The 25771-nt window shown below is 36.0% G+C and overlaps 1 protein-coding gene across 2 annotated transcripts in view; it reads right to left on the bottom strand.

Moving 5' to 3' along the window:
• The window catches only part of CFAP54 (cilia and flagella associated protein 54), a 303497-nt gene that overhangs the window by 166658 nt on the left and 111068 nt on the right, over positions 1-25771 (bottom strand). For both annotated transcript variants that reach the window (XM_061204898.1, XM_061204897.1), the window contains exons 27-32: positions 23595-23723; positions 21826-21940; positions 19792-19881; positions 18988-19114; positions 6085-6196; positions 5630-5730 (exon numbers count right to left, since the gene is read on the bottom strand). In XM_061204898.1, coding sequence (XP_061060881.1) covers positions 5630-5730; positions 6085-6196; positions 18988-19114; positions 19792-19881; positions 21826-21940; positions 23595-23723 — 674 coding nt within the window. The remainder of the gene's footprint in view (positions 1-5629; positions 5731-6084; positions 6197-18987; positions 19115-19791; positions 19882-21825; positions 21941-23594; positions 23724-25771) is intronic.

A 25771-nucleotide genomic window follows, 5' to 3' on the forward strand; every position in this document is an offset into this window, starting at 1 on the left:
AGAATATCTTTTTTGACAGTTTCCAGTCTTTTTTATCAATGGTTGTTCAGCAGTTAGTTGTAATTTTGGTGTGCTCGTGAGAGGAGGTGAGCCCAAGGTCCTTCTACTCTGCTATCTTGTCCCAACTCCCTGAGAAGTGGTTGATTTTGGAAGACACATACTGTTGGAGTCAAAAGTGTGAGAAAAAGACACTGCGCACAGTTTAACATTTATGTATTAATGTAATTCACTGCATAATCAGATTAAAGGAGAAAAAAATCTTAGTGAAGAAGAAATATTCAACAAGACTGAACACAATTCAGAAGAAAACTTTCAGAAAACAAGAAATAGAAGACAATTTCCTAAATTTGATAGAGTATCTTCCCAAATCCCACATAAATATACCCACATAAATATGCCCAACTGCTTTTTTGCAAAGCTGCAAAAGCAAATCAGCAGAAGGAGGACAGTCTTTCCAACAAATGGTACTGGAGCAGTTGGATATCTATAAGTAAAAACATAAATCTCAATCTCTTATACAAAAAGTTAATTCAAAATGGATCACAAGTAAATATAAAACATAAAACTATAAAACTTGGGGAAAAAAACATATGACCTAGGGCTAGGCAGTGTTCTTAGATTTGACACCAAAAGCACAACCCATTAAAGGAAAAATTGATAAGTCAAACATCATCAAAATTAAAAAATTTTGCTCTGTGAAAGACTGTGAAGAGGATGAAAAGGCAAGCTACACACTGAAAAAAAATATTTGCAAACCATATATCCAACAAGGGCCTTGACCTATATCTAGGATATATAAAGATCTCTCAAAATTCAACAGAAAAACTAAAAACAAACAGTCCAATTAGAAAATGAGCAAAAGACATGAAAAGACACTTCACTAAGAAGATATATAGGTGGCAAATAAGCACATGAAATGAGGTTCAATATCATGAGCCTTTACAGAAATGCAAATTAAAGCCATGAGACATCACTAACACCTATTTTAATGACGAAAATAAAAAATAGTAATACCACTACATGCTAGCCAGCATGAGGAGAAATTGGATCACTCAAACACTGCTGTGGGGATGTGAAAAGTACACCCACTCTGGAAAAAAGTATGGGATTTCTCACAAAGTTAAACATACACTTACCGTACAATCTAGCAATTGCACTCTTGGCCATTTATTCCAGAGAAATGGAGATTTATGTTCACACAAAACCTGTACATGAATGTTCACAGCAGCATTATTCCTAACAGTCAAAACAATCCAAACAATCCAAATGGCCTTTAGTGTGTGAGTGGTTAAACAAATTGTAGTATATCCGTGCCACAGAATACTACTGAACGATAATAAAGTGAACTAGTGATGCACACAACTTGAATGGGTCTCAAAGGAACTGTGCTGAGTGGAAAGAAAAAGCCAATCTCAGAAAGTTACATACTGTGTGATTCCATTTTTATAACATTTTTGAAATGACAAAATTATAGAAATGGAAAACAGATTAGTGGTTGTCAGGGGTTGGGAGGGGGAGAGGAAGAGAGGTGGCTGTGGTTATGAAAAGGTAGCAGGGGGGCTTGGCAGGTAGATCCTTATGATAGAGCTGTTCTGTTTCTTGACTACGGTGATAGTCACACAAGTCTATAAATGTGATAAAATTGCGTAAGACTAAATACACACACCCATATGATTGCAGTAGAATTGCTATAATCTGAATAAGGTCAGCAGATTGTATCCATGTCAATTTCCTGTCTGTGCTATTTTTAGTTATGTAATTAATACTAGGAGAAACCGGGTGAAAGGTATACAGGTTTTTTCTGTATTATTTTTTGTAACTGCATGTGGATGTACAATTATCTGAAAATAAAAAGTTTTTAAAAATGCATGTTACAACAAGGATGTCCACAATCACAAACTCCATTCAAGATTAAACTTGACATCCCAACCTGTAGGCTAGATAAAGAAGTAAGAGGCTTGAGTGTTAGAAAGGATTAAGCGAAACTTTCATTATTTGTTCACAGTATGACCGTCCACACAGAAAATCTGTAACTATGGATAAATTACCAAGTTGTATAGAAGATCGAGTTGTTTATAAATCAATCATATTCCTATATAAAAGAACAGAAGTATTCAAAAACATAATTTTAGAATACCATTTACACAAATACCAAAAAGCATTCCTTTTATGTAGCTAACAAAAGATAGATAACAGCTTTATGGAGAATATCATAAAAATTTATTGATAGATATTAAATAGGATCTAAGTATGTGGTCTGTCTACTAATAGAAAGATTCGATGTTGTTTAAAAAAATAACTTTTCAAACCAATCCATATATTCAATTCTATCTCCATCAAAATCACAAGTTGTTATTTCTTTTTATTACTCGCAGCTACTCCAAACTATTTTGTGGAAGAATATCTAAGACGTGCATGAAGGAAAAGAACATACTGGAGAGACTTGTTCTATCAAGACAATAAAACTTAATTTAAAACCAGACAAAGTATGATGGTGTGATATTGACTCAGGGATAGACAGACTAATGGGACAGGAAAAAGATTCCAAAACTACATATAAGACAACTTGCTAAATGACAAAAAGTGACAGTGAAGACAGAATAGACTACTCAATAAAGGGAGCTAGTCAATTGGGTATAATGAAACTATAATGAAACTAAAAAAGAGGGGGAGAGGGATTCTTCCTCTCACCACTCATAAAAATTGATTAGAGTTGGATGAAATTCCTAATTATAAAATCAAACATTTAAATTGATGAAGAAAACACCTTACTACCTCAGTTAGAGAAGAATTTCAAAAATAATAAAGAGAAACGTTGATACATTTGACCCAATTAACAGTTATAGCTTTTGATTTAAAAAAAGATGACTTTCAGGGACTTCCCTGGCGGCACAGTGGTTAAGAATCCGCCTGCCAATGCAGGGGACATAGGTTCAAACCCTGGTCTAGGAAGATCCCTCATGCCGTGGAGCAGATAAGCCCGTGTGCCACAACTACTGAGTGCAGAGTCCGCAAGCCACAACTACTGAAGCCCTCATGCCTAGAGCCTGTGCTCTGCAACAAGGGAAGCCACTGCAATGAGAAGCCGCACACCGCAATGAAGAGTAGCCCTGCTCGCCACAACTAGGGGAAGCCCACGTGCAGCAACAAAGACCCAATGCAGCCAAAAATAAATAAATAAATAAATAGATGAATGAATGAATAAAAAAAGATGACTTTTAAAATGTAAATGGATGAGCCTCAAACTGGGAAAAGCATTAGTATCCAACTTCTAAAAATAAATGAGAAAACAGAAGTTGCAAATGTGCAAAGGATCTAAACAAGCAGTCTTGAGAACAGAAAAACCCTAGGGTTTAAAAAAAACAGGAAAAGCTGCCTAACCTATTAGTAATCAAAGAAATAAAAATTAAAATAACAAGGAGAGAAAATTTCACAGCTCATAGGTCCACAAAAATTTGAAAATTTGATAATAATATTAAGTATCAGGGAAGATGCTGACTAAGGGAAACTTGACACACCACTGATGAAAATTTTAAAGCAATTTAGCAATATCTAGAAATGTTAAAATGTTCATATCCTGGGAACTACACTCCTGTGTATTTACCCCAGAAACTCTCACATGTGCATATGGAGATATATGTAAGAATGTCCTTCGTAGCACTGTTTACATAATGGAAAGTTGGACTAGACTTGTGTATAATCAACATGAAGAAAATCTCATAAACATAATAGTGAGGAATAAGAGCAAATTGGCAAAAAAAATTGTAAAAAATAATACCGTATGTTATTTAGGGGCATATACATATATAATTAAAGTATAAAGTCACTTATAAGCATGATAAATGCCAAATTTTGGATTGTATTACTTCTGGGATAGAGGGGGACAGAAATGCATCCCAAACGCTTTATATGGTATGCTGCATATTGGGTACATGATCATTTGTTATATTATTTTCTATACTCATCTAAAATATGTCATAATTTAAATAAAGAAAATGAAGGGATAATCAGAGTGTAGGCAAATGCAAACAAAAAGAAAATAAGAGTGGTTTAATTAATATTTATATGTTGAAAATTAAGATCATTTATATGTTGAAAATTAAGATCAAAATCACTAAACAGGTAAAGGAAAGCATTACATAATGAAGGCAAGATATATAAAGAATGTATGAGAATCATAAATGTGTACTCGTGACAATAAAAGCTAAACATACCATGATAAGTTTTATGGTTTAAGTTTTATATACAAGAACATTATCTGCGAATAATTAAAAGTAATTTACCAGTTTAATCTCCTGGCCACTCTTATCTAAATTACTGCTATCACCACCTCCACTCCAGGCCAGTTACTCTATAGTATATCATCCTGTTCATTTATTTTATAAAATGTATCAAAAATTTAAATTGTCTTGTTTCTTTTGCACAACAAAGGAAACCATAAACAAGACAAAAAGACAACTCTTAGAATGGGAGAAAATATTTGCAAACTAATCAATGGACAAAATATACAAACAGCTCATTCAGCTCAATATCAAAAAAAACAAGCAACCCAATCAAAAAATGGGCAGAAGACCTAAATAGACATTTCTCCAAAGAAGACATACAGATGGCCAAGAGGTACATGAAAAGATGCTCAACATCACTAATTATTAGAGAAATGCAAATCAAAACTACAGTGAGGTATCATCTCACAACGGTTAGAATGGGCATTATCAGAAAATCTACAAACAATAAATGCTGGAGAAGGTGTGAAGAAAAGGGAACCCTCTTGCACTGTTGGTGGGAATATAAATTGATACAGCCACTATGGAGAACAATATGGAGGTTCCTTAAAAAACTAAAAATAGAATTACCATATGACCCAGCAATCCCACTACTGGGCATATACCCAGAGAAAACCATAAATCAAAAATACACATGCACCCCAATGTTCACTGCATCACTATTTACAATAGCCAGATCATGGAAGCAACCTAAATGTCCATTGACAGATGAATGGATAAAGAATATATGGTACATATAAACAATGGAATATTACTTGGCCATAAAAAGGAATGAAATTGGGTCATTTGTAGAGACTTGGATTGACCTAGAGACTGTCATACAGAGTGAAATAAGTCAGAAAGAGAAAAACAAATATTGTATATTAACGCACATATGTGGAATCTAGAAAAACGGTACAGATGAACCGGTTTGCAAGGCAGAAATAGAGACACAGATGTAGAGAACAAACATATGGATGCCAAGGAGGGAGGGGGGGGTGGGATGAACTGGGAGACTGGGATTGACATATATACATTAATATGTATAAAACAGATAACTCATGAGAACCTGCTGTATAGCACAGGGAATTCTACTTCACTTCGCTGTACAGTAGAAACTAACACAACATTGTAAAACAACTATACCCCAATAAAAAATAAATAAATAATAAATAAAATAAAATAAATAAAAAAATAAATTGTTTATTTGTGTCTTTGTTTATTTTGTGTTCCTTTTATTAGTATGTAAGCTCCCTGATGGCAGTGATCTTATCTGTCTAGTCTACCAGTGTATCCCTGATGCCTAAAATAATGCACAACACATAGTAACCCTCAAGTAAACATTTAATTAATTAATCAATCAATACCTTTCTTGCTCCGTCATTTCAGAAATAAAAGGATTTTTATTCAAAAATTCTCTTAGAGTTTCCTTTTTTTTAGATCTCTGTCTGGGCTTCATTTCTGTAGTCTTAACATGGGAGATAACAAAAATGTTACAAATCCAATTTAAAATCTTGACACAATACTATAATTTACTTGTACTCTAATGCTTATCTTTTGACATTAAAATAGTGGTTTCTTTATGCCCCTCAATTAAAATTATTATCAAAAGTAAAAGAAGTACCCCTGTAGACAAAAAAAAAATGGTTATAAAAATATCCTTGTGATAAGAATTAAAATATATTGCATAATTATAAAATTATGCTTGTTGGTATTCTCTTCTGTTTCACATTATACTAAATTATAGTACAGCCAACCATCTCTAGATACATGAATCTCTTAAGTTCATTAACTTAAAATTCAAAATTTATATGAAACTTACTCTTCCAATCTCCACTACTGCAGCTCTGAACTTCTTCATAGGTTTGATGACCTTTTTACACAAAGTATCCTTATATTTCATTTTTTTTATTCCAAGTAGGGACTCATTCCTCCTAATACAAAAAGATAAAGTCAGTTAAAAGGATCTGCAAGAATTTATAAAACTACCCCAAAGTAATAAACCTTTAATGAGTATTGTCACTGAAATTATGCTAGAAGAATACCCAAAATTGTTTATATCCCACGCGTAAATGAGACTATGATACTCCTGGTCGTCAACGAATAGCTAGCCTCTCAAAAGAGCAAAATGTAAATCACACCATAAAAATGTGATGAGAGCTAAAGTACGATCTAGGAGGAAGAGAACTGAACTGAAAATAAAACACGAACACTCCCCTTTAAAACTGAGAAGATAACTACAAAAGAGTGACCCTAGACAAACTACCTTGCTTCCAACGGACTTCAGTCCTTTTAGTTCCATCATGTGCAAGCTCCCAGCCACTAACAACTTCTGGATATCAACAAGAGATAAGCATTTTAGATGACTACACTCATCCCTTGGTAACTGCAGGGGCTTGGTTCCAGGACCCCCTCAGATACCAAAAGCCAAGGATGCTCAAGTCTTTTATATAAAATGGCATAGTACTTTCATATAACCTACACACATCCTCCTATATACTTTAAATCATCTCTAGATTATTTAAAATACAATGTAGGCTTTGGAGGTCAGATCCCAGGGAGAGGACTGGGGTTGGCTGCGTAAACACAGCCTGAAGGGGGCTAGTGCGCCACAGTTAGCAGGGAGGGAGTCCGGGAAAAAGTCTGGAACTGCCTAAGAGGCAACAGAGCATTGTTTCGGAGTGTGTGAGAAGAGGAGATTCAAAGCACGGCGTAAACGAGCTTCAGAGACGGGTGCAAGCCATGGCTATCAGCGCGGACCCCAGAGATGGGCATGAAATGCTAAGGCTGCTGCTGCAGCCACCAAGAATCCTTTGTGAAAGCACAGGTCACTATCCACACCTCCCCTCCCGGGAGCCTGTGCAGCTCGCCACTGCCAGGGTCCCGTGATCCAGGGACAACTTCCCAGGGAGAACACACGGCACGCCTCAGGCTGTTGCAACGTCACGCTGGCCTCTGCCGCCACAGGCTCATCCCACATTCTATACCCCTCCCTCCCCCCAGCCTGGGTGAGCCAGAGCCCCCGAAGCAGCTGCTCCTTTAACACCCTCCTGTCTGGGCGAAGAATCCATGCCAGAGGATGACCTACATGCAGAGGCGGGGCCAAATCCAAAGCTGAACCCCAGGAGCTGTGCAAACAAAGAAGAGAAAGGGAAATTTCTCCATGCAGCCGCAGGAGCAGCAGATTAAATCTCCACAATCAACTTGATGTACCCTGTATCTGTGGAATACCTGAATAGAAAATGAACTATCCCAAAACTGATGCGGTGGATTTTGGGAGCAACTGTAGACTTGGGGTTGCTGTATGTGACTGACTAGTTTCTGATTTTTATGTTGATCTTAGTATAGTTTCTAGCATTTGTTATCATTGGTGGATTTGTTTATTGGTATAGTTGCGCTCTTCTTTTTTTTAAATTACTTTTTAAATTTTTTTATTTTAATAATATTTTTCTTATTTTTTTACTTTAATAACTTTATTTTATTTTTTCTTTCTTTTCTTTCTCCCTTTTCTTCTGAGCCTTGTGGCTGACAGGGCTTTGATGCTCTGGCCAGGTGCCAGGCCTGCACCTCTGAGGTGGGAGAGCCGAGTTCAGTACATTGGACCACCAGAGACCTCCCAGCCCCATGTACTATCAATTGGCGAGAGCTCTCCCAGAGACCTCCGTCTCAATGTTAAGACCCAGCTTCACTCAATGGCCAGCAAGCTCCAGTGCTGGACACCCCATGCCAAACAAGTAGAAAGACAGGAACACAACCCCACCCATTAGCAGAGAGGCTGCCTAAAATCATAATAAGTTCACAGACACCCCAAAACACACCACCAGATGCGGTCCTGCCACCAGAAACACAAGATCCAGCCTCATTCACCAGAACACAGGCACCAGTACCCTCTACCAGGAAGCCTACACAACCCACTGAACTAACCTTACCCTCTGGGGGAAGACACCAAAAACAGTGGGAAATACGAACCTGCAGCCTGCAAAAAGGAGACCCCAAACACAGTAAGTTAAGCAAAATGAGAAGACAAAGAAATATGCAGCAGATGAAGGAGCAAAGTAAAAACCCACCAGACCAAACAAATGAAGAGGAAATAGGCAATCTACCTGAAAAAGAATTCAGAGTAATGATAGTAAAGATGATTCAAAATCTTGGAAATAGAATGGGGAAAATACAAGAAACGTTTAACAAGGACCTAGAAGAACTAAAGAGCAAACAAACAATGATAAACAACACAATAAATGAAATTAAAAATTCTCTAGAAGGAATCAATAGCAGAATAACTGAGGCAGAAGAACGGATAAGTGACCTGGAAGATAAAATAGTGGAAATAACTACCACAGAGCAGAATAAAGAAGAAAGAATGAAAAGAATTGAGGGCAGTCTCAGAACCTCTGGGCAAATATTAAATGCACCAACATTCGAATTATAGGGGTCCCAGAAGAAGAAGAGGAAAAGAAAGGGACTGAGAAAATATTTGAGGAAATTATAGTTGAAAACTTCCCTAATATGGGAAAGGAAATAGTCAATCAAATCCAGGAAGTGCAGAGAGTCCCATACAGGATAAATCCAAGGAGAAACACACCAAGACACATATTAATCAAACTATCAACAATTAAATACAAAGAAAAAATATTAAAAGCAGCAAGGGAAAAACAACAAATAACACACAAGGGAATCCCCATAAGGTTAACAGCTGATCTTTCAGCAGAAACTGTGCAAGACAAAAGGAATTGGCAGGACATATTTAAAGTGATGAAAGGGAAAAACCTACAACCAAGATTACTCTACCCAGCAAGGATCTCATTCAGATTTGACGGAGAAATTAAAACCTTTACAGACAAGCAAAAGCTAAGAGAATTCAGCACCACCAAACCAGCTTTACAACAAATGCTAAAGGAACTTCTCTAGGCAGGAAACACAAGAGAAGGAAAACACCTACAATAACAAACCCAAAACAATTAAGAAAATGGTAACAGGAACATACATATTGATAATTACCTTAAATGTAAATGGAATAAATGCTCCAACCAAAAGACATAGACTGGCTGAATGGATACAAAAACAAGACCCGTATATACGCTGTCTACAAGAGACCCACTACAGACCTAGGGACACATACAGACTGAAAGTGAGGGGATGGAAAAAGATATTCTATGCAAACGGAAATCAAAACAAAGCTGGAGTAGCAATTCTCATATCAGACAAAACAGACTTTAAAATAAAGACTATTACAAGAGACAAAGAAGGACACTACATAATGATCATGGGATCAATCCAAGAAGAAGATATAACAATTGTAAATATTTATGCACCCAACATAGAAGCACCTCAATACATAAGGTAAATGCTAATAGCCATCATAAAAGGGGAAATTGACAGTAACTCAATCATAGTAGGGGACTTTAACACCCCACTTTCACCAATGGACAGATCATCCAAAATGAAAATAAATAAGGAAACACAAGCTTTAAATGACACATTAAACAAGATGGACTTGATATTTATAGGACATTCCATCCAAAAACAATAGAATACACTTTCTTCTCAAGTGCTCATGGAACATTCTCCATGATAGATCATATCTTAGGTCACAAATCAAGCCTTGGTAAATTTAAGAAAATTCAAATTGTACCAAGTATCTCTTCTGACCACAACGCTATGAGACTAGATATCAATTACAGGAAAAAGAGTGTAAAAAATACAAACACATGGAGGCTGGCTAAACAATACACTACTAAATAACCACGAGATCACTGAAGAAGTCAAAGAGGAAAACAAAAAATACCTAGAAACAAATGACAATGAAAACACAATGACCCAAAACCTATGGGATGAAACAAAAGCAGTTCTAAGAGGGTAGTTTATACCAATACAATCCTACCTCAAGAAACAAGAAACACCTCAAATACACAACCTAACCTTACACCTAAAGCAATTAGAGAAAGAAGAAAAAAAAACCCCAGAGTTAGCAGAAGGAAAGAAATTGTAAAGATCAGATCAGAAATAAATGAAAGAGAAATGAAGAAAACAATAGCAAAGATCAGTAAAACTAAAAGCTGCTTCTTTGAGAAGATAAACAAAATTGATAAACCACTAGCCAGACTCATCAAGATAAAAAGGAAAAAGACTCAAATCAACAGAATTAGAAATGAAAAAGGAGAGGTAACCACTGACACTGCAGAAATACAAAGGATCATGAGAGATTACTACAAGCAACTATATGCCAATAAAATGGACAACCTGGAAGAAATGGACAAATTAGAAAAGTACAACCTTCTGAGACTGAACCAGGAAGAAATAGAAAATATAAACAGACCAATCACAAAGCAATGAAACTGAAAATGTGATTAAAAATCTTCCAACAAACCAAACCCCAGGACCAGATGGCTTCACAGGCAAATTCCATCAAACATTTAGAGAAGAGCTAACACCTATCCTTCTCAAATTCTTCCAAAATATTGCAGAGGGAGGAACACTCCCAAACTCATTATACGAGGCCACCATCGTCCTGATACCAAAACCAGACAAAGGTGTCACAAAGAAATAACACTACAGGCCAATATCACTGATAAACATAGATGCAAAAATCCTCAACAAAATACTAGCAAACAGAATCCAACAGTACATTAAAAGGATCATACAGCATGATCAAGTGGGATTTATCCCAGCAATGCAAGGATTCTTCAATATATGCAAATCAATGGATGTGATACACCATATTAACAAATTGAAGGATAAAAACCATGTGATCATCTCAATAGATGCAGAAAAAGCTTTTGACAAAATTCAACACCCATTTACGATAAAAACCCTCCAGAAAGTAGGCATAGAGGGAACTTACCTCAACATAATAAAGTCCATGTATGACAAACCCACAGCCAATATTGTTCTCAATGGTGAAAAACTGAAACCATTTCCACTAAGATCAGGAACAAGACAAGATTGCCCACTCTCACCACTATTATTCAACATAGTTTTGGAAGTTTTAGTCACAGCAGTCAGAGAAGAAAAAGAAATAAAAGGAATCCAAATTGGAAAAGATGAAGTAAAGCTGTCACTGTTTGCAGATGACATGATACTACACCATAGGGAATCCTAAAGATGCTACCAGAAAACTACTAGAGCTAATCAATGAATTTGGTAAAGTAGCAGGATACAAAATTAATGCACAGAAATCTCTTGCATTCCTATACACTAATGAGGAAAAATCTGAAAGGAAAATTAAGGAAACACTCCCATTTACCACTGCAACAAAAAGAATAAAATACCAAGGAATAAACCTACCTAAGGAGACAAAAGACCTGTATGCAGAAAACTGTAAGACACTGATTAAAGAAATTAAAGATGATACAAACAGATGGAGAGATATACCATGTTCTTGGATTGGAAGAATCAACGTTGTGAAAATGACTATACTACCCAAAGCAATCTACAGATTCAGTGCAATCCCTATCAAACTACCAATGGCATTTTTCACAGAACTAGAACAAAAAATTTCACAATTTGTATGGAAACACAAAAGACCCCGAATAGCCAAAGCAATCTTGAGAAAGAAAAACGGAGCTGGAGGAATCAGGCTCCCAGACTTCAGACTATACTACAAAGCTACAGTAATCAAGAGAGTATGGTACTAGCACAGAAAGAGAAATATAGATCAATGGAACAGGATAGAAAGCCCAGAGATAAACCCATGCACATATGGTCAGCTTATCTTTGATAAAGGAGGCAAGAACATACAATAGAGAAAAGACAGCCTCTTCAATAAGTGGTGCTGGGAAAACTGGACAGCTACATGTAAAAGAATGAAATTAGACCACTCCCTAACACCATACACAAAAATAAACTCAAAACGGATTAAAGACCTAAATGTAAGGCCAGACACTATAAAACTCTTAGAGGAAAACATAGGCAGAACACTCTATGACATAAATCACAGCAAGATCCTTTTTGACCCACCTCCTAGAGAAATGGAAATAAAAACAGTAATAAACAAATGGGACCTAATGAAACTTAAAAGCTTTTGCACAGCAAAGGAAACCATAAACAAGGTGAAAAGACAACCTTCTGAATGGGAGAAAACATTTGCAAATGAAGCAACTGACAAAGGATTAATCTCCAAAATATACAAGCAGCTCATGCAGCTCAATATCAAAAAAAACAAAAACCCAATCCAAAAATGGGCAAAAGACCTAAATAGACATTTCTCCAAAGAAGATATACAGATTGCCAACAAACACATGAAAGGATGCTCAACATCATTAATCATTAGAGAAATGCAAATCAAAACTACAATGAGGTATCATCTCACACTGGTCAGAATGGCCATCATCAATAAATCTACAAACAATAAATGCTGGAGAAGGTGTGGAGAAAAGGGAACCCTCTTGCCCTGTTGGTGGGAATGGAAATTGATACAGCCACTATGGAGAATAGTATGGAGGTTCCTTAAAAAACTAAAAATAGAACTACCATATGACCCAGCAATCCCACTACCGGGCATATACCCTGAGAAAACCATAATTCAAAAAGAATCATGTACCACAGTGTTCACTGCAGCACTATTTAGAATAGCCAGGACATGGAAGCAACCTAAGTGTCCATTGACATATGAATGGATAAAGAAGATGTGGCACATATATACAATGGAATATGACTCAGCCATAAAAAGAAATGAAATTGAGTTATTTGTAGTGAGGTGGATGGATCTAGAGTCTGTCATACAGAGTGAAGTAAGTCAGAAAGAGAAAAACAAATACTGTATGCTAACACATATATATGAAATCTAAAAAAAAAAGGTTCTGAAGAACCTAAGGGGAGGACAGGAATAAAGACGCAGATGTAGAGAATGGACTTGAGGACACGGGGAGGGGGAAGGGTAAGCTGGGACGAAGTGAGAGAGTGGCATGGACATATATACACTATCAAATGTAAAATAGATAGCTATTTTACCTAGAAGCAGGGAAGCAGCCGCATAGCACAGGGAGATCAGCTCCCTGCTCTTTGACCACCTAGAGGGATGGGATAGGGAGGGTGGGACGGAGGCGCAAGAGGGAGGGTATATGGGGATATACGCATACATATAGCTTATTCAGTTTGCTATACAGCAGAAACTAACACAACATTGTAAAGCAATTATACTCCAATAAAGATATTTTTTAAAAAAGAATGAAATCTTTTAATTATGAAAGCATTTAGCCTGAATTTATTTGGAATAAATAAATAAATAAATAAAATACAATGTAAATTCTATATAAATAGTTGTAAATACAATGTAGATGCTATGTACATAGTTGATGGGAGTGCAGCAAATTCAAGTTTTACTTTTTGGAACTTTCCGGAATTTTTTTTCGAATATTTCCGATCCATGGTTGGCTGAATGCCTGGATGCAGAGTGGATGCCAAAGACAGACAGTACTAAATGTTCTCCCTTCTCCCCAGTCACTTGTAAGGATTCTCAACCTTGTTTTTTTAATGTGCCATCGACCCCTGTGGTAACCTGTCCCCTTCTCCTAATACTGTAAGGTCACTTATTATCCCTCCCTCTATTGGTACTTACTACCTATTTTCCTTGAAATTTATATATTTCCTAAAATCTATATTTCTTCTGGTAAGTACTTGCTAGGTACAACACCACCCTGCTGTAACATGATAAATGGGATCCAAAAGCTTAAATTAAATAAAATGTAAAGTCATATTAACACAAGGTGAAGGAAACGACCAGGTGAATCTGGTAGCTAGTTCCAGGGGCTGGGGTCCCAAACTCACTTTGGTCCCAGTAGTGGTCAGCCTCTCACTTCGATTTTGATAAAGATGATCCTGGATCCTGTGCTCGGTTGGGACTCCAGCCAAGCTGCAGCAATTCCAAGAGTCTCCCAGTTAGTTGGTATTCATTTTGGCAAATGTTTTGTCTGCCTGAACTACAAAGCTTGGACCACTGATCACCGGGGACTTGGGAATCTATCCTCTGCTCTGCTACTTGCATCCTGACACTAGTTGCCTGCTGTTTTCCAACCAGCTTGGTCTCTTCTCTACCTCCTCTCTCTCCCACCCCACCAGAATGCTTTTATTGTTGTTATTCCAGAAACAGGTGGGAAGGAGAGGAGGTCACGGGTGTACACTTGGGCCACCATCTTCCCAGCCCTCTCAGCATTCTCCTCCATACTCTGCAGAACTCTCATCCACTGAATAAACTCCTTCACTCTTCAACCTCTTCATAGAATGCTTCCTCCTAGCTCTGACTGCTTTTTATTTTATTTATGGTGTATTATGAAAAATAGTACTTCTAAATTTTTATGTAATAATCATTATTGATCTTTGATTTCATGACTTATTCATTGTTTTGATTACCTATATCACTGCCTGTTTCTGACCCAAAACACTGAGTTCCAATGACTGTCTGCCTATTATTTCACAAATACAAATCTGTTATTCTTTACCTGACAGCACAAGGCTCTCTTTCATGCTTTTTTATTTTTTAAATATTGTTCATTATTGTAGCCCATTCCATACAAACTAATCTGACTGGAATTGCATTAAACCAACAAATTAATTTGAGAATAATAGAAATCTTTACAATATTCCATCTGTTCATCAAGTAATGTACTATGTCTCTCCATTTATTCAAGTCATTTTTTTTCATACCTCTTAGTAAAGATGTTTGGTCTTCTTTATATTAGCCTAAGTCCCCTCACAATTCCTGATAAACTTAATCCTGTAGTTCACAGAAATGGGATCATTTTTCCATTATATTTTCTAGTTGATGCAGCAAAGCATTGATTTTGCATCTATCCATCCTATGGAATTCTGTTATTAATTCTGATAGTTTTCAGTTAATTAACTTAAGTTAAAAAAAAGTAATAATTATTTGCAGATATCAATCTTTCCTCTCTATTTTCAGAGTACTTCACGGCGGATTTCACTTGATAAACATTTTTGAGACCGTATTATGTGATAATCACATAAATTCTAATCCTAATTTCTATTTCTTATTTTAATGCGCTGCCAAGAACTTTCAGGACAATTTTAAATGATAGAAGGAATAATAGGTTTCTTTGTTGTATTGCACATTTTAACAGAAAATCTTCTTCTAATCCTAATTTGCCAGGAATTGCTGCTGAACATCACCACATGACTTTTTAGCACCTACAAAAGACTCCTTGGACTACTAATGATAATTATATTTAGATTTCCTACTATATTTATATTGAGAACAAAATCTACATTCTCACTGCTAAATTTATAAGCTAGTGTTTTATTTTTATTCTATATACTTCTAAATAAAGTTGATCTCTAATTTTCTATTTTTTTATTCTTTTTTTACAAAACTGTTATCAGAGCCTGCTGTGATAAATTTACTAGCAAATTATAACCATGCTCTGAAGTAGCTTTACGTAAAACAAAATTATTTGTTCCTATGAAGGAACTAGCCTTAAAAAGTTTTTGAGCTTTCCAATTTTTTTTACTGCTTCAATAAATTCTTATAATTTAAAATTTTCCAGATAATCATCACTTCAGATTAGATTTTCAAATTTATTCATATTAAACTACATACACTGTTATCTAATGTTTAACAACTTCCAACTTTATGACTATTTTCTCTTTGGATTACTTACATTTCACTTTTTCTTATTTTGCTGGCCAGAAAATTACCTCATTTATTCATATATTCAAAGAACTAACCCTAGCCAATTAGACTATTTTAAAACCAACTTAAAATTGATTAATTTCAACTTTTATTTTTTATTTTTCTTTCTGCTTTCTTAGATTTATTTTGTTAGTTTTCCAATTTCTCAAGTCCAATAAAAGTTCATTTAATTTTATTTTTCTCATTTAGTAAGTAACAGGAGCTTCTAAAGCTAAAATTTGTCTTTAACTGCTGCTTTGAGTACATTTGATATGTGGGCTTCTCATTAGCATGATTTTCAAAACGCTCTATAGTTTTAGATTTCTTTTTTTATATATTATAATTATATACAATTATGTATGCCAGTAATTTGCTGTTATAAATTATATAATTCTTTTTGCCAGCAATTTATTTTGTTATAAAATTTCAGTTTTATTGTACTGTAAGAGAATGTGGTCTTTACAAATTTTAGTCTAGGTGATTTATTGAGCTTTATTTTGCAGCTTAAATATTACTTTTTTAAATTAAATAAGTGCTTTAAAGGGTATTTAGTCTCAATTGGCTATATATATTAAATTAATCTTATTAGTTATATTACGTACATTTTCTATGTCCTTTTTATTTGTCTTTTTAAAGTAACACATTAAACTCTCAATCTTACTATGTTTCTATCAAATTAGCTTTGTCTTTTCAGCAGTTATTTCCATATATTTTGATTTTTTGGTTACACAGAACATGAAAATTCATGAAATGTCTTCATTGTGATTTATAAGTATTATTAGTGGAATCACCAATGTGAAAAGGTAGCATTAAAAATAAGTAACAAAGAGATTACTCTTTAAATGTTACCAGGACAGTTGATTAAAATTTTTACAGGAAAAAACCCTAATTTTTAATCTAAACCGTACCCCAAAAGAAATTCCATATGGATTAAAACATTAAATCTAAACCATGAAACTATAAAATTGGAAGAAAATACTGCTGCATATTTGTTGAAGTATAAAAAAATTTTTTTCTTTGTGCAAAGATATGTCATGCATACAAACAAAAAAAGAAAATAGATATTGCTATCAAAGTAGAAATCAAGGTGTTGCATCTGCCCCTCCCCTATATTCCTTGACTTGGAGAAGAACATCCTAAAACATCTGCTCAGCCTTAAAAATTGAAATCATTACCTTTGGCTTGAACTCAGTTATACTGCTCAATCTCCAAACTCACATATTTTATTATACCACTGGTCTAAACCACTTATTCTGTTTTCCTCTTTCAGAATATCTATTATTCTTCCATTGGACCTCCACGGTCAGCCCTCCAAATTTTACTGCTCACTGAAAGTGCATTCTGATTTTCTTTGGTATCAAGAATATTGTTTACAGATTCCAAACATCTCATTTTAGCTATGGTTTATTTAATTTTCAGGGACTTTCTAATTCTGGCCAGTTCTCTCATTACCATGGCCTGCTTTATTTAATAGAAGCAATTTCATCTTTTGAAAACATGAAGCACATATATTCCAAGTTTTTGTTCTAATAAATGTAGTGCCTATTTTAGGAAGAATATTTTCCTGAAGGTTTTTATGAGAATGTTTCTCTTCTGCTGTCATTTTTAAAATAGATCTTGTGTCATTGATGTTTTCTTTTCCTAGAATGAGATAGACAGACCTATGTCCAGTGTTGAAATTAAAACCCAATTATTGGAAGAAAAGCTGGATTCACTTGGCATCTCGCATAACTGGCACAGAACACAACAATTTTCTTTGCGGGCAGAGAGAGCCATTCAGGCTTAGAGAATAAGAGGGTTAACTTTAAGTTTTACTACTTCTATTTGAGGAACTCCCCGTTCACATATATATATGGGAACCGCAAGGAATAGCTCTGCTTGCTACTGTAGAGAATTAGAAACTGGACCTCAAAACCACACTACATACAAAAATAAGCTCAAAATGGATTAAAGCCTTAAATGTAAGACCTGAAACCATAAAACTTCTAGAAGAAAACATAGGCAGTATACTCTTTGACATTGGTCTTAGCAATTTTTTTTTTGGATATGTCTCCTCAGGCAAGGGAAACAAAAGCAAAAGTAAACAAATGGGACTACATCAAAGGGAGGGGGTGGGGGGAGAGGGAATTACTGAAAATAATTAAAAGGCACAAACTTCCAGTTATAAGATAAATAAGAACTAGGGATGCAATGTACAACAAGATAAAGATAATTAACACTGTTGTATGTTATAAATAAAACTTGTTAAGAGAGTAAATCTTAAGAATTCTCATCGGGCTTCCCTGGTGGCGCAGCGGTTGAGAATCTGCCTGCCAATGCAGGGGACATGGGTTCGAGCCCTGGTCTGGGAAGATCCCACATGCCGTGGAGCAACTAGGCCCGTGAGCCACCACTGCTGAGCCTGCGTGTCTGGAGCTTGTGCTCCGCAACAAGAGAGGCCACGACAGTGAGAGGCCTGCGCACCGCGATGAAGAGTGGCCCCCGCTCGCCACAACTAGAGAAAGCCCTCGCACAGAAACGAAGACCCAACACAGGCAAAAATAAAATAAATAAACAAATTAAAAAAAAAAAAAAAGAATTCTCATCATAAGGAAGAAAAAAATTTTTTCCACTTCTTTAATGTTGCATTTATATGAGATGATAAATGTTCACTAAGCCCACTGTGGTAATCATTTCATGATATATGTAAATCAAATCATTATGCTGTACACCTTAAAACTTATACAGTGCTGTTTGTCATTTATACCTCAATAAAACTGGATGAAAAAATTAATTAGATAAATAAATAACTGGACCCAAAAGTCCATGCAAGAGATGCTGATAGCCTAGAGATGCTATCATCCAACCTGACTCAATAGCAAAAGGCCTAATTTATTTCCTGCTATAAATATAAACATGCTCTATTATTCCTTAGTTCAGTTGTACGAATATTTTTATGTTTATTTATTTATTTACACAGACATAAATACTCACTACCTCCCAGATGGCTGTTCTAACTGCATATACCCCACCCTCTTTTTCGTCCACTTTATAAATCTTTAAGGAACAATTTTACTCATTTTTTAAAGTTGTTAATGCTAATAAAACAGATATTACAAATACCTTTTCAAGAAGTCATAGACAGGATTTGTTATCTCCACCATAAGTTGAAATTTTTCATCATTCATACATTTTTGCATAACTTGTGTAAAGAATTCCAGGAATCTAGGTCTCTGCTTAAATTTCATAACTGTGAAAACAAGAAGGTTCATATATAATCACCAATACACTTGGTCATTGTCATTGAAAGGTTACTATTGCTATTAGTCATTTTGTTCTAACAGACGAGTTTATTAACCTGCTTTTTAGATTTCTCACTTTTAAAAAATGTATACGAGTAAATGTGGTGAAACTATTGTTTTTCTAAAATCAAATATTCCTTTACGGTCTAAATTTCATTTATTTTTCAAACAGCTTGGTGTTGTAAGATTTCCTAAAAGTTGCCTCTAACATATGACTAGGTGGGAAAAAAATTGCTGATAATTGCCAGAATAACTAGTTATCCTAATTTTTATTATACTTCACTCTGAGATAAGCAATAATGCTGCTATTTCTTCATAGCTAAGCTTAAAGATCACTAACACATTTTTCAATTCCCTAGTTTTTGTAAGCTTCATAATAACACCATTTACTGCCAAAATAAGCCACCATCAAGGTTCCGTCTTTCCAGACTTTAAATCAGGTACCTATTTTGGTCTCTTTCATTACTCGGCAATCAAGAGCCTGCCTTATTCTGAATGGGTAAGAACCTGAAATATTCTGCCTAGAACAAATGAAACCTTTAAGTAGCAAACAACAGAATCCACAGAATAAAAGATCTTCAACAGTAAGGTGAGTGAACAACATATGTACATTTAGGTCACCTACCTTCTTTCACAGCACCTTTGACCGACCAATTTAAAACTATAGGGTAAAGAAATATGGGATCCTCTGTTCCTGAGAGTTCAGTTGTAACATCTAAGGTTAAAAGGAATTAAGTTGTTGGTTTTGTTTAACATCAATAAGCAAAAATGAAAATTCTTTGCTGGGGATGAAAAATAGGAAAATACCCAAGTATACATTCCAAATTATGTGCCTTAAAATATCAATTATATCATATTTTGGAGATTAAAAAATCCAATAATCTCAATTATTTTCCTTTCATTTTTTTTTCCCCTAAAGGCCAAGGAGTCTACCACCAAATAGGGGAAGAGTTTCCAAGGAATGAGTCTTTCTTATTCAACAGCTATTGTGTATCAACAAATATCAGGCTCAGAAACCTACCAATTATATGAACTCCATTTTTATAAAAAATCTTTAAAAGACAGTAAAGTATAGAATAATGAACAGGACAGCCCCTAGAGCCAGGATGCCTAGGTTCAGATTCTAAGTCTGACACTTCTTTTTTTTTTTAGGCCGCACGGCATGCAGGATGCGGGATCTTAGTTCCCCGACCAGGGATCAAACCCACTGGGAGCATGGAGTCTTAACCATTGGACCTCCAGGGAAGTCCCTAAGTCTGACACTTTTTAGTTATGAGAACTTGGGAAGTTACTCACCTTCTCTGTGCCTCAATTTCCTTATCTTTAAAATGGGGATAATAACAGTACCTATTTCATATGGTTGTTATATAAGGGTTATATAAGTTTTCATATGTATGAAACACTTAAAATAGTTCCTCACACACAGAAAGCACTGTACAAAACTATTTATTATTGTTTTGTTACTGAATCTACTGTTTAGCTGGTAACATTATATTGTGCTTCTTAGTAAAATGTTAAAATGTGTTTGGGGGTGCTGATAATATGAAAATAAGTAATTAACATTTCCAGAACACTTTACATTTTAAGAAATTATATATTTTTATATGTACCCAGACAATTACAGCTTTCCCAAAACTAGGTTTACTGGTTATGTGAATGATACAGCATTGGGTTCATTTCATAAGTTCAGCTTGAAACAGACATGGAGTGTATTGAAATAAAGTGAGAGATCCAAGTCAGGGAATTCTGAAACAGTGAGACCACCCAGATATAACTGAGGCACAAAGTAGAGAGGTGAGGTGGGGTCACAGAACTCTACAAGTTTAGTTACTTCCCAACAGACCAAGGGGCCGAAAGTGGAGCCTCCTAATGAGATAAATGTAGGCACTCTTTTGTTCTTCTAGAAGGTTTGAAGTCCTGCTTCTTAAAAATGTGATAATAGTTGTCATCACCAGAAACTAAATTAATATCTTAATCAGATTTCCAAACTGCAATCTCTAAAACTCCAATCACTGTGTTAACATTTTGGTCTATTATTAAATTACTATACAGCACAATGACTCACTTGAGTCCGTCTCACTTGAGTAAACCATGGTTCAAATCACTCGTACATAACACCCGTCATGCCATCACTTTATTTCTCAGTTACATTTTTGTCTTTAGAGCAGCGATTCTCAATTTTGTGTCCCCCTTCCACAATATATTTGCCAACATTTGCCTCGCAGTTGGCTGTCACAGCTGGGGAGAATGCAGGGAGAGTGGTGTGCTATGCATCTCTGGACAAAGGCCAGGGATGCCGGTCCACATCCACAATGCCTAGGACAGTCCCCCACAGCAAAGTATTATCTGGCCCAAATTGGCAATAGTGTTGAGGCTGAGAAACCCTGCTTTCGAATGAGAAGATTTAGGCTCAAATCCAAGTCAGCTATGTAATGCTAAATAAATCACTTAATCTTTATGAGCCACATCTGTAAAAAGTGGTTAGCAATCCCTTATTAACAAAGTACTGTTAGGATTAATGACACAATGCAAAAGCACTGCATAAACGTTAAAGGGTTTACCAAATGCTAATCTCATCCTAATCCTTTTAACAAAATATTTTCTATTTTAAACAGCAAAATGCTAAACAGAAGTATACAGAAAGAAAAAAAAAGACTACATTGCTTTGTCAGTTTGAGTAGGTGTGTCTCCAATAAACCCAGCTGTTCATTTATTTTCTCAGGTAATAATATCTGCTGTGGCTTCTTAGTCTTGGAAGACCTCTTGGAAGAACCCTAGAAACATTGGTTAAATGTCAGAACGTACTTCAACATGTTTCAAGAATTGTCATTTTCAAATAATATTCTTTAAATTATGTTTCATACTTTCATACTTGGTAGACCAAACTATGAATCTACATGGTAAAATGTATTAATAATTAACTAATAATTAATAATAAGCCATTGTAGCCTAACTAAATGCCAGACACAGTACTAAGTGTTTTATGGATGTTAACCAAAATATTTCTTCTCTTCCCTCTCCCTTTTTCCTAGTGGCTTCTGCTCCCCTAACCAGCTCCCCCCAATACACACACCACTCTGAGAGCAGTTGAGGGTGTATCTCTAAAAATCCTCAAAAGAAAATGCTCTCAGAAATGTATCCCTTTTTCCTTTTTTCCTTTCTCTTTCCCAGAGGGAGTTTCTTTACAAGGAAGCTAATTGCTTTTGCTGCTTTGCCTTTCATTGAACATAACAGGATCAGTAATTAGTGGATTAAGAATTGGCTGGTATGAGTTCAGGCTCCCCACCATGTTTTCATCTGTCTGAGCCTGAGAATGGACTGGTTAATGTCTCCTGTTCTCCAAAACAATAGACCTCCCAAGCTCTTTTAGGCTTAAAGGGACCCTGAATGGTTATAATGATTTCTGACTCCTATAAAGTAGGTATTAGGTTCTCAGTCCCTACAGTCTCAGTCTGAAAGAAGTATCACAACCTTCTGCTGGACGAGAGGCTCCAAGGAAAGGGGCAAGGGGTCCTGTCCTACCATGATGTGAAGGGACAGAGCCCTGAGTCAAGGCCTGGGTGACATAAAGGGTCTGGCTGACAGACTCTTGAGTGGACAACACTTGGTGAAAAAAAAACCCTCAAGTTGCTTTCAGCTTAATCAAAACTTTCTCTAGACAACCCTCCCCCAACAAAAGTATTATGGCTAAAAATATTCATCCAGTGAAACCGTGGGGTTTTTTTAAGCTTTTGCAACATATAATAGAGAGAGAAATGGAGCCACTCCAACTGAAACAGGCTTGGGGGTAATAGTTTCTACCCTGGCCCCAGTCACAGAAGGGGCTTGAAGTATTGTAGCTCCTAGTGCACCTCAGAAACCTGATAAACTAAGCAATATTTCAAAATTTGATCTACAAAATCATTTAACCACATAGTTTCAAGAAAAGGCAATAAAATAAGATTCTAGTAAAACCCATGCTTGGGAGGCAGATATTAAAAAGTTGTCTCTAACATTACCAGCCTCATAAAGGGGACAATTTAGGTGTCACAAGGAGTTTAGGAAATCTACTTTGAACAGAGTGAAAAGCTCTGACATGTATTTACTGCATTCAATGACCCACTCAGAATAATAAAGATCTTCAGTCTGGGAGAGACTGTAGAGGGCTTTCAGTCCAATGTCCAACTGGGTGTAGGAAGCTCTCTATCAACACCTAACTGATCATCAGTACGCGTAACAGGGGGCTATTCAGTATTCTAGCACGGATACCTTTTCATTTTCTTGATAATAATTAAAAGGAAAAAAAGCTCTTCACATATTTGCTTTCTTTTATGTAAATACAACAAATTAAAAACTGATCAATTTGCTAACATGTTCACTAATACTACATGAACTCTTAGAAAATTCAGCTAAATATACCTTTAAAGATGAAACACAAAGAACAATTACCTCCTCTGGCATTTCTTCTTGGTCAGTAACACCAAACAGAGATTTGCACCCTGATGTGATGTCCAACATCTTTTTTCCATAATTTATAATCATTACTGCCAGGTCATATTCCTTCCATGAACGCAGAATCTAATTTAAAATATTTATTAATTATCTCTGTTGGAAACTCAAGTCTATTTTCAAGAGTCATGTATCATCTTCCATAAATTCAAAAGTCTCATGTTTTGGATATAACTCCCCTGTTTCTGTTAAGAAAACTGTAAGCTTACCTCCAGATCATATTTCCCTAGAATTAAAACTGCATTGGGCTTCCCTGGTGGTGTAGTGGTTGAGAGTCTGCCTGCCAATGCAGGGGACACAGGTTCAAGCCCTGGTCTGGGAGGATCCCACATGCCGCGGAGCAACTGGGCCCGTGAGCCACAACTGCTGAGCCGGCGCATCTGGAGCCTGTGCCCCGCAACAAGAGAGGCCACGATGGTAAGAGGCCCGCGCACCGTGATGAAGAGTGGCCCCCACTTGCCGCAACTAGAGAAAGCCCTCACACAGAAATGAAGACCCAACACAACCAAAAATAAATAAATAAATAAGCCTACACTTTAAAGGAAAAAAAAAAAAACAGTACCAAGGGCATTTGTTTAAAAAAAAAAAAAAAACTGCATGATTTCACTATTTTAAATAAAGGACAAAACCAGGAATCTCATCAGTAATGAATTCTCCATATCTCTGGGACATACAGCCATACCTCTTTTGGTATAGTAAGTTAACTATGAAAAAACATTTTCACTTAAAAGATCCATGCTAAAACAAAATCATTCTTAAAGGTCACATAACCACCACTTCTTGTCTTGAGTTGTCTTCTTTGTGAAATGGCACAATTACTGACCTCATGATGTCTTGGGGGCATTTATAGCAGTAAACGATTTACAAGCCATTCTGGCAGTAAACTAGGCTGGAGGTCAGCTGGTTTTGGCAGGTTCTCCATGAGCCGTAGGGGAAGCACACACTGACTCATGAGAAGGGCTCGCTCTGCCACTCTCGTCCACGTTCCTGGTTACAAACTGTTATCTGGCCTCCTCTAGCCTGGTCCTTATCTACCTCTCCAGTGTCATCTTCCACTATTCATCTCCTTGCACTTTAAGCTTACAAAATATTAAGCCAAGTATAAATCCTGCTACTCACCATGGTATCAGGACTTCATGCCTTCCTACAGCTGAGGCCTTTCCCAGAACAGCTTTCCCACCTGATTTATATAGCTTTACTTGGTCATTAAAACCTGGGCTCTAGCACTAACTCTAGGAAAGCTTCCCTGGCCAGCAATCTGATTTGCATAGACCCTGCTCTAGTGAAAGAGCCCATGAAGGGGACGCATTCACCGTGAATCCCCAGGACAATACTCTCAGGGTATAAATAAGTTTGTATGAATTTATCTGTAGATGTATTCTGTTAAGCTGAATAGGTTAGTATTTAAGATAAGTAACAACTATTACTTCCCAGGCAGGGAAAGAATATATAAAGTGGCTGAAAAACAGTGAGTGGCTGCTTGAAGCTCATAAGACCTACCTAATGCAAATGCTAAGAACTGGAAATATTTCTGTAAGACCAGGGCAACGGTGTTAAATTAATGTTGACTGTGGGACAGAATGTGGAAAGGAAAACAGTGAAACAAATTTTGCCAAGGTAGGTGGGGTTAGGTCAAGCAGGGCTTTGAATGCTAGGCAAAACTGTCCAATCTCATTGTAAAACTGATATGAGAGGGAACAAGTTTTGTTATTAGAAAACAGAAGTGAGCTAACGTTTGCTCCCCATTCACCTTTGCTTTCCAACATATTTGGTTTATACAGCACTGTGCAATCTTTTCTCCCTGTTTTAACATGCCAGTGGAAAATACTAAATGAAAATGAATTTTTCCAAACAAAAGAAAAACAGAGAACCAATTCTACTTAACATACCAAATGGTGAATAGAAATTTTTTAAATGTGCCGGATGTTTGGCATAATAAATTTTTTAACAATGCGAAAATAATCAAACATTTAAGATGACATGTCTCAGAAGTGGTACTTTATTTGGAATTCTGGCAGCTTTCAGAAAAAATACTGCTCCTTAAAGAAGAAAGATTGAACCATCCAGAAAGATTAGCAATTTTTAAAACAGAACAGAGAAAAGAAACAGGGCCATTT

Source organism: Eubalaena glacialis, chromosome 11 (assembly GCF_028564815.1).
Source record: "Eubalaena glacialis isolate mEubGla1 chromosome 11, mEubGla1.1.hap2.+ XY, whole genome shotgun sequence".
Taxonomy (NCBI): Eukaryota; Metazoa; Chordata; class Mammalia; order Artiodactyla; family Balaenidae; genus Eubalaena; species Eubalaena glacialis.